At 46.5% G+C, this 10,372-nt stretch overlaps 1 protein-coding gene and 1 pseudogene across 2 annotated transcripts in view; one reads left to right on the top strand and one right to left on the bottom strand.

Annotated features, from left to right (window-relative positions):
• Positions 1–4,616: 4,616 nt before the first annotated feature.
• Exoc4 (exocyst complex component 4) overlaps positions 4,617–10,372 on the bottom strand; it is a 739,210-nt gene continuing 733,454 nt past the window's right edge. For both annotated transcript variants that reach the window (XM_050147958.1, XM_050147959.1), the window contains one exon: positions 4,617–5,521. In XM_050147958.1, coding sequence (XP_050003915.1) covers positions 5,284–5,521 — 238 coding nt within the window. In that variant the 3' untranslated portion in view covers positions 4,617–5,283. The remainder of the gene's footprint in view (positions 5,522–10,372) is intronic.
• LOC126505179 (nucleophosmin-like) lies at positions 5,531–10,357 on the top strand (annotated as a pseudogene).

Below are 10,372 nucleotides of genomic sequence, written 5' to 3'. Positions count from 1 at the left end.
TGGGTGTGTGGGTCTGTGGCGCCAGCAGGAAGTCTTTCTCTGGGTTGTGGTTAACTATCTCTTCTGCTGTTCTTGACAGTGAAACACAAGCAGTAAATTTCCTGAACTAAAATCATCAGTAAACTGAGGTAAGGTGAGGAGTTAGGAATCTTTTAAGTGAGGTCAAACCAGGGCATCTTATTCTTCTATCTATCTGAGCAGCCATGAATCAGCAGCTTCAGGTAGGTAGTAATTCTGTGTCCTTGGATAGCTGTGAGTATCTTAAATGGAATGCTCTTGCCTGGACCCTAAACGCTGGCCAAATGCCTGTTGGCTGCAGGAAGGCCGATCTCTGCCTGCTTCTAGGAAATAGGAACGCAGGCCTGGCAGTGGGAAACATTTCACACGTGATAGGGAAATGTGATCAGTTAACCCCCAAAGCATAGGAAAGTTCTGAACTGTGGAAATTAATTCGCAAATATGTAACAGAAAGGGAGTCAGTATTGTGAAAATCTACAGCAAAAGACAGTCGCTTTATTTGCAAAGCAATAACACCAAATACTCCTTGAATTTTGGTTTAACTTTCACCAAACCCCCTGGCTCTGAGGAGCTGCTGATGAGAATATGGCTGAGTAACTGCTGTAAAATGTTCTTTGGAGTGACAAGACACCCATCCTGCAGCGACAGCATGGCTCCTTTACCCACTCCTCCACTGCTGGGGACCTGGGCTGGTTCCATCCTCAGCAGTGAGTGTGCTGCAATAATCACAGCCCTGTGACGTGTGGACCTCGGTCCTTCGGGAAAGTACCCGGGAGCGGTACAGCTGGGTTTGTGGACTTGAGTCCTTCAGGAAAGTACCCAGGAGCGGTACAGCTGGGTCATATCATAGATCTATTTTCACTTCTTTTGCATTTCTACACTTTTTTAGACTTTCAGAATGAGCACACTGTATTTATATCATCTCCACCCCTTCCCCTTCTAACTCCTCCTGTGTTCCTCTCCTCCTCCTCCTTGAATCCATGATTCCTTCTTCTATAATTGTTATATACACACCCTCACGAGTCTGATTAGTTCTGTTTGTATGTACACATCTTTAGGGCTGACCACTTGAGACAGAACAATCCTAGAGAACTCTGACTCTCCCTCTCTTAGTAGACATTGACCACTGTGGTTCTTTAGCAGGGGGAAGGCCTTGTGAATTTCCCCCTCATCCATGCTGGTATGTCAGCAGCTGTTGTCCTTGTATGTCTTGTGTGGGTAGCCACAGTCTATAGGTGCAGCATCTCCTGCCTTGCAGTAGCCACCCTGGTCCTCTAACTCTTACACTTTTCCTGTTCTCTCTTCCGTGATGTTCTCCAAGCCTTAAGTGCAGGGGTTAAGTGCAGCTAACCCAGCGGGGGCTGGGCACCTCACGGTCACATTATCTGCACTTTGACCAGTTGTGAATCTATTTAGTAGCCTCTGTCTGCTTTCAACACGAAGGTTCTTTGATGAGGAGTGAGGGCTACACCTGAGAAAGTGTGGGATCCAGCAGCTTCTGGGTGTGGAAAGGAGGTGCAGGGCAAGGGCCCCAGACAGACTTGCCGATCTGTTCCTACTGCTTTGGGTCTTCCCAGTGCTCTCACAGTGACTGGACAGTCGTTCCCACCAGCAGTGTATAAAGGTTTCCTTCCACCCATGTCCTCGCCGGCACTTGTTATTTGTCTGTTCCACATTTGGTTGAGTCTGTGGAGGGGGATCACGGGAAGCTCTGTGGGCTAGCCTAGGCCCATCTCATCTGCCCCACATTTAAGAGAAAACGGTGAGCTCTGCTTTCAGTGCCCTCCTGCTGAGGTTTATTAGTAGTTTTCTCTCCTGCAGCAGTACTTTTCAGGGAGTGGCTGTCATGGTACAATGTTAACTCTTGAGGCTATGTGTGTGGCTGGGCTCTCTGTACTGACTCTGGGACGTTCTAGTACTGACCGTGAAGGACACAGAATCCTTCTCACAGAACATCCCTGAAGTAGGGCCATACCATGTAGAAACATTCAGTGTGTCCCCAGAGGGGGCAGCTTCTGAGGTGGCCATGCCATCCAACTGTATCCACTTAACCAGCTACTGGCTGTGTCATTGGTTTTGACTATTTGCAGAATAAATACCAGCGAATTACCAAAGACTTGTATTTGAAAGTCTTGGACAAAGGCTCCTATGACCTTTTCTGTATAAAACGGGCCTTTCTGGTCTGCCACTGTTGTAGCAAGGTGGGGATCCACTCTCACAATATTCTCTGTAGCAGCTCCTGGGCCTGGTACTACTGGCTCTCATGGTTCCGCTGTCCCTTTCCACACCCAGGAAACCATCCCCAGTCAGGTGGTGGCACACCCCTTTAACCCCAGCACTTAGGAGGCGGAGGCAGGAGGATCTGAGTTTGAGGCCAGCCTGATCTACAAAGCGAGTTCCAGGACAGCCATGGCTGTTACACAGAGAAACCCTGTCTCGAAAAACCAGAAAACAAAACAAAACAAAACAAAGATCCCAAGCCTTCGTAATAGGCAAGGAGAAAAGGAGAAGGCAAAGTTCTAAGTTAAGTGGCCACAACGACTACAGCAAAGCTTTCAAACACAAGTGGTCCCATCCAACAGCTCTCTGCCACTCTGGCCACTCTTGCTTCTTGGGTAGACTTATGAGAACCTTGTTCGAGACACTGTGCTTCTCATGATTGTCTCCTGTGTGTGTTCAACTTCTTATCACACAGTTGTGAGCCCTCCTTCCTCTCAGAAGGTACTGGAAAGTTATTCTGCAGCCGCCTGTTGGCGTCTTGTCTTACTGCCGACCTGGTTTCTAGCTCAGTTTTGGGTATGAACTTGTTGGGTTTCAAGTCCAGTTCCTAAATGCTAGATAAGGGTGTCTTCTGTCTCTGTATCTGGCCTGTGGTGATTTGAAAGAAAATGGTCCCAAAGGGAAAGGCACTATTAGGGAGTGTGGCCTTGTTGAAGGAAGTGGGTCACTGTGGAGGCCACCTTTGAGGTCTCATATATGTTCAATCCACACCCAGTGACTCAGTTCACCTCCTGTTGCCTGTACAAGATGTAGAACCCTCAACTGCCTCTGCAGCACCACGTCTGCCTGCATGCCGCCATGTCCCTCCATGAAGATAATGAACCATACCTCAGAACTGTAAGCCACCCAATTAAATGTTTTCCTTTCTAAGAGCTGACTTGGACACGGTGTTTCTTCACATCAACAGCCATCAATTCTAAGACATGGCCCAAGTGTAGCAGCACGCACCATATGTTCGGATCCCAGGAAATGTTTGCTGAATAAAGACTATAAGAAAAACAACAAACAACATTTAAGCTTCTCAAAACAGTTTTTAATTTTTGCTTATTCCCATCCAGACCAAAGCTGTTACAAGCAGGTGTGAAGATTCCCTCCCACGGGGCCTAAGAGCCTTTGAATGGCACCTGCCTTTCTGTCTCTGCTTCCCATGTATGTTCCAGAGGCTTCCTTGTCTTTGCACTGATGCCTCCTGTGACTTGTGACCCTTGAGCAGCAGGATGATGTGGGGACTTGGGGCAGTGGCAAGATCCATACTGCCGCAAACATTGCAGACACCATATTAGAAAAGGGCAATTCAACAAGAGGCTTTGCAGCCACGGGTGGTGGCATATACCTTCCATCTCAGACAGATCTCTGAGTTTGAGGCCAACCTGGTCTACAGGGCAAGTTCAGGACAGTCAGAGCCACACAGAGAAACTCTGTCTCAAACAAACAAACAAACAAACAAAAATTTCAAAGTCTTCATTGGTAGCGACACAGGAAAAATGTCCCATCTTCCTTGCTTTCAGCTGAGCAGGCCTGAACTCTATTGCTTAGTATTAAATACTTGTATTGCTATATTCCTCTCTGAATTTTTAAGTAGATTCAATGTTTATTGTAATGATAATTGCTTTAACTTTTCATTGTCAAATTCTTTGAAACCTTTTATTTTTGTGTGTCTGTGTAGCTGGTGTGTGTGTGTATTGGTTTTGGCTCATGGTTTATCACAGCAACAGCGACCAACTAGGACTTGTCTGTAAATTTAAATCAGATTAACTGAGGTGAGCAGGCCCACTCGGAATGTGGGGGAACCATTCTGGGGTCCTGGGCTCCATCAAAAGGAGAAAGCCACCCGAACACAAGCATCAGCTACTGTTTCCTGAATGCAGAGGCAGTGTGAGCGACTGTGAGCTCTGGCTGCCACGGCCTCCTGGTTATGACGGGCTTGCCCTTACTGTTAGCCAAAAACCTTCCTTTCCTGGAGAACTTTTGTCACAGCAACAAGACAAGTTACTAACATGGTGTGCAAGGGAACATCAGATGCCCCTCAAATTTACCCTCTGTGAAGTGAGAGGTGGGAAGCTCTGCAGCTATTATTAATGTATTTATAGGGTCAGGTCAGGGGAGGGTAGATCACCGTTCACCCTTCCACTTTCAGCATAAGTTTTGACTTGATTTTTTTTCCTACTTTATGTGTTGAGTATTCTGGCCTGCACGCGTGTTTGTGCACCACATAGATGTGGTACTTGCTGAGTCAGGAAAGGGCTTCAGGTCAGCGGGAACTGAAGTTACTGATGGTTGTGAGCCTCCATGGGCGGGGGCTGAGAACTCAACTCTGGTCCTCTGTAAGGGCAGCCAGCGCTCTTAACTGCTAAGCCACCCCTCCAGCTCTGACTTTTGGCTTTAATGCAGAAGGAATAAAACAAAAAGGTTATAAAACCAACTGGCACCCTGTGTACAGGCTCTAGAGTACCGACCATCCATGGTCAGGGAGAAAGGGCTGCTTCCTCCCCAGCCTTGAGGAGATCTGTTTTTGGTAGGGAAGCCAGCTGAGAAGCCTCTTATTTGATTTTGGCAATGGAGACACAGTAATGTGCACACACTCACCTCACTGAACTACAAACTGACAAAGATAAGAGAATAAAAAAAACCCTGCTTATGCCATAGACCTGACTAAGCAGTTTCAGGATGGTCCGGAAACTTAGGTAGCAGCTAGCTTTCCTTCATTGCTTTCTTGGGGTCCAGCAACTTGGCATGCCCTCCGTCTGGCTCCATCCTCAGCCCTTGGGAATAGACAGCACTAAAGCAGATACTAGGCAAAGCATTCTGTACTGCAAACTTCCTTAGAATTCACATAGAAAAGCAAAACTAAGGAGGAAGTAATCCACCTTCATCCGCTAAGCATCAGTGTAGACGAAACTAAGTCAGCTCACGCTATGCTGAGTGGATAGAGCCTGTGGCTGCACACACAGCGAGCCCCACCCACATCCGCAGCAGGGAACACCATCAGACGGTGGTTATTTTCTTATCCTTGGTGGCTTGCTTGATGGCAGCCTGCTCACAGATGATCTCCTTGAGCCTCTGCAGCCTGGTGTTCTGGACAGTCTGGTCCCCGACGCCGGTCTGGCTGCGGTGCAGCAGGGTCAGGGCATGGATGTACTCCAGCTCTGTGTACTTCACGCCCTGGTCCACCACCAGGTTCAGGAGCTCATCTGCTGTGTTGTATAGCATCTCGTAGTACTGCCTGGGGAAGCAAGACAGAGCCTGGTTGAGTGTTTCCTCTATCAGCATGGTGACTGGGGACATCTGCATGCTGGTAATTGTATGCTAATATGTTTGCTTAGTTCACCAACAGCTACTGATTACCTGAGGGCAAGTTCTGCCCCAGTCAACCTCCACTCACTCACTCACTCACTCACTCACTCACTCACTCACTCACTCACTTATTATTGGAGACTCCGGGAAACAAAGATAGCTTTCTTCCCCACTGAAATGGGATGACATGCTGCCTACTTCTTCAGGTATCATATAAAGCACTTAGAAGGTGGTGTTCCATGAAGATGAACTCTTAAAACAGTAATAGGAACACAGTAACAGTAAGGGACAGAAGAGGCTTCCAAGCACGTGGGTCACCTCCTTCCTGCCATGAAGCTTTACTAAGGTGGAGGGGCTAGAAGCGAGCAGCGTGTGCCGAGGAGACGTGGGCTGTAAAGAAATCCCACACATCAGGACTGCTGACCCAGGAACTTGTGTTCCTGCACTCTGGGCCTTGAGTTTGTTTCTTCTGCATCAAGAATATCTTGGGGAAAGAAAAACCAAACACCAAAGCAAACCAAAACAAAAAACCCTCCAAACCTCCATTTTTATGGGGGAAAGGAAGCCATTCTTGGGTATGGGAATATATTTCAAGAGCTTTATGACTGCTGTTTCAAAGAGGGAGTGTTCATGAAGGGTTTTGATGTCTACTAGCTTTTCTTTTCCATTGCTATTCCATTAGAACAGGGGAAATGATGCCCTTGAATGGTACCTAGAAGGGGTGGAATTTTTTTTTTTTCAGATGGGCAACTCATGAGCGTCCTGGGAGCACAGTTTGGCCCTGTCGTGTCCTCTGAAGATTAGTGTTCTGTTGTGGTTTCAAATGAGGACGTATTTCAGCCTCACGAGACCTGCTATTACACGACTGTGAAATGTTCCTACAGGTTCATATATCTGAACATTGTATCCCAAGCTGCTGGGATTGTTTTAGCAGGCTGTGTTAGGTCTGACTGCAGGAACTAGCTGATGGATGCAGGACATCAGCGGTGGGTCTATGGGAGTTACAGACCAGCTCTGTGTCTTCCCAACACTCTCTGTTTTATGATCCGTGGAGATACGAAGATGTGGCAGTTGTGAGCTCTCATTGCCCCAGAGTGAAGAGCCATGCCTTGTCCACTAGGATGGGCGGCACTCCTTCAGCTGGAAGCACAAATACACCCTTCCACTTTTAGGATGCTTCTATCGGTATTTGGTCGCTACAGAAAAGTAATGGACACATAACCAGGTATTTAGAAAGCATTGGCCAAGCATATCCTCGGATGTGGACAGAAGTATCTCTTTGGAAGAGGAGGATAAAGTCACTTGGAGGATTCTGGGAAAACAATATCAATAACCAGAAACCTTTTGAGGTTGCATGTTTAGCATAAAGTCCATGAGCTTTATATTATAGTCCTCAACATAACTGCTATAGTTAAAAATATTTAGTAAGTTTCCCTGGCGTGATTCCATCCTGCGTGTCTGTTCTGAAGAGCAGCAGGCAGTACTCTCTCTCCGACCTTTCTCCCACTGAAGTGCGTGCCTCTACCTCATGAAGAGTCAATGGACATGGACACGGACACGAGCCCTCTTAGGCCTCGGAACTACCTGTTCAGTTGTCAACTAAAAGCTGACAAAGATCACCATTTTAAGGTGGGTAATGATGAGAATGAGCACTCAGACGATTAGTTCAGGTGCTGGGGCAACAGACGAATGACACTTCGCAGAGGGAGAAGCAATGAACTGTGAAGGCAGTCCAATTAAAGAAACACTGACAACTGAGAAAATGTCTGTGCAGCCAGCACTTTCTCTTGGGAACGCTGAGATGACACCAGCTATGGTCTTAAGGTTGAAGTGTGGGTCAGGGCCTGTGCACACGAGTGGACAGCACCTAGTAGCTGTAGAGGAAGATGCAGTCGGACGATGAAGACGAGGAGGACGTAAAGGTCTTGAGTTTGTCTAGAAAGTGATCTGCTCCTGGAGGTGGCAACAAAGTTCCACAAAAAGAAGTAAAACTTGAGGATGATGAGGATGATGATGAAGATGATGAGGATGAGAGGAAGAAGAAAAAGAAGAAGATGATGATGACGAGGATGATGAAAATGACGAGGAAGCTGAAGAAAAAGTTCCAGTGAGGAAATCTGTACAAGATAGCCCAGCCAAAAAAGCACAAAAATCAAGCCAAAATGGAAAAGACTTAAAAATCATAAACACCAAGATCAATGGCTCAAAAACTCCTAAAACACCAAAAAGGACGTAGTTCTGGAGAAGACATTAAGGCAAAAATGCAGGCGAGCAGAGAAGAAGCGCATTGAATAGTCCTGGGCACTACTGGTATATTAAGCCCAAAGATGGGGAAGGAGGAAAAGGAGAAACAACTTAGTCCATACTGAGGACCATCAACAATCCTACTGCAGTCCTCTAGTGTCAGCTCTGTGCCCTTTCCTGATTGGCTGCCCATTCCCCCTTGCAGGCTGGAAGCAATCTGTTTTCCTAAAGCATTTTTCTTTCACTCTTGTGATGCAGAGATCTCTACTGCTTTCTACACTTGTACTTATGCCTCATCTTTGGCCATGTTTTAATACCTTTATATCCTTAGCTGCTCAATAAATTTCTGAATAAACCAAAAAATATTTTAGAGAAAAATTATGCTGTAAGAAGATGCTTTATACTGTCCAACAGCATCACATGCTTTGTGGGGCACAGCGGCTTCCTTCCTGACACTTTCCTTATTCTCTGAGTTAAAGTCCTATGCTACATAGTTCTGTTTCCCTTAGGTGTACAGGTGTGAGATAAAGCTGTCTGCTAGGACCCTTCCTGAAAACATCCATTTTAAATATTGCTCAAGAAGAAGACATGTACAAATTTGGAATTACCAAATGGACTAAGACCTTAAGGCCCTTTGAAACCTGGACTTTCTAGCCTAGATGCTCCCAGACTTCGGAGTGCTTCACTGGGGACCACCTAGGGGTCATGAGCGTGGAGTACAGGAGCCTCACACCCTGGCAGTGGAATTGTCAAAGCCACTCCCACCTCCAGGATGCCCAGCACCTAAGCAGAGGCTGCTACTGAGGCAGTAACTGGTTTATCATACTTCTTGCTGAGATTAAGCCAAAAGAATTGGAGTTCTTTGCATTATGATATTGATATTTCCATCATTTATCTTTAAAAGCAATGCTTTTAACGTCCATCAGCCCAGACAAAATTGAATTTCTTTTGAAAAGTCTGATGGATTGTTTCAGGGAGACTGGTTTTCTACAGAGACTGCCATCCCACCCTGGGAAAAAGCAAGACAAAGACACGAAGATCTCTAGGCCTGGATCTCCCAGTGCGATGAGTGACGAAGGGCACCCTACTAAAGTACTTAATGCTTCATATCCTCTGTGCACTCACGACCTGCATACACCCCAGAGTGACACTCTGAAGGCAATGGAGAGACTAAAGGAGTTCTTAAGAGTCTCCGATGAACAGTGCACCAGAATTGCAAAGCTGAGTTATTAAACAAAATTGACAGGTAACTGATGGCATATTTTCTATAATTAGGGGAAAATTCCCCTATAACCATGATGATATATTAGATCATAAAGAAACATAAATATTTAAAGACAGAATGAAATTCATTTATCTTTCGGAACGCTACCTCACCCAGTAGCAAAGCCTAATAAATGGGCGGAACGACCGACACAGATGTGGGAAGGTGCTACACGATGCCCTGAGGAGAAAGTGGGGAAATGCCCCAGACCATGCAATTAAAATGAGCTTCCATGATAAACACTGACAGATTGAAATGAAATCATGTAACCCAACAGTAATAAATAATTGATGGGTACGTATGAGACTTCAGGAAAATAAAAGCATGGTTTTTACCATCAAGCACTAAAACCGCAGCCATAGCTTCCAGGGTACCCTAGCTTCCAGCAGATGGGATTGTATGTGGCTGCCTGGGCTGCATTCGTGAACACACGTGTGCTGCAGATGTGGCCTAGCTCACGACTCACAACAGGGGTCACTTTATGAGAACCCCTTAACATTTAGAGGCCAGCTGCGAGGTGTGGGTTGAATAGCCTATTCTCAGGACCAAAGGAGTTTGGCGTCATCCTGGTGATGACTGGAATTCTGTGATCAAGTCTGTGCCTTCCGATAGTTCCTCTTGCCCTTTGCCGTGTGCCTTTTGGTAGCACTTCCCAAAGTGTCATGAGCAGACACGGCGTATGAATGACTTTTCTGATGCTGGGCTGTACTGACCCAGAGGGGCATGTGAAGGAAGACTATTTTTGCACACAGTTCTGCCGTGGAGCCGCACAACATTTCAGTGCATGCAGTCAGGCATGTGTGCACATACAAACTGCTTGAGCCTTCGCTGTTAGGGTTAGGACCCTTCTGACTGCACTTTAAACGTCCCTTGCACGTTTCACACACAAGGTTCAGGAAGAGCTTCAGTCCACCCCTGTCCGCTTCCCACTCTGGCATCCTCAGTTCATGTCTCCCGTGTCCTGAGCTTACTGCAAATGGTTATGGGTTTCCTGTAGGTAAACCGGGGGAAGAATGCCCTCCCTCAGGCCATCTCTTATAGCCACAGACATTTTTCCTGTGCCTACAGCCTCTCACAGCAGGTGTGTGTGCAGGAGACAGACAGCAGGGCCCTGCTGGGGGCTGGCCTAAATCCCTGGGTATACTTTTACCATCTGCCTTTTTTTAACTTAGTAAACTCCAGAGTAAAAGATTCATTTCTAAATGTCTCTTAGTTACTCTGGATATCTGGGGGCATTAGTGCCAGTATCCCCAGGTCAAATTCTCTATATAA

This window comes from Alexandromys fortis, unplaced genomic scaffold, assembly GCF_014885135.2.
Source record: "Alexandromys fortis isolate MF-2015 unplaced genomic scaffold, M_Fortis_MF-2015_v1.1 scaffold_57, whole genome shotgun sequence".
NCBI lineage: Eukaryota > Metazoa > Chordata > Mammalia > Rodentia > Cricetidae > Alexandromys > Alexandromys fortis.
Note: the sequence above shows the minus strand (reverse complement) of the source record. Positions and strands in the feature narration are given on the sequence as shown.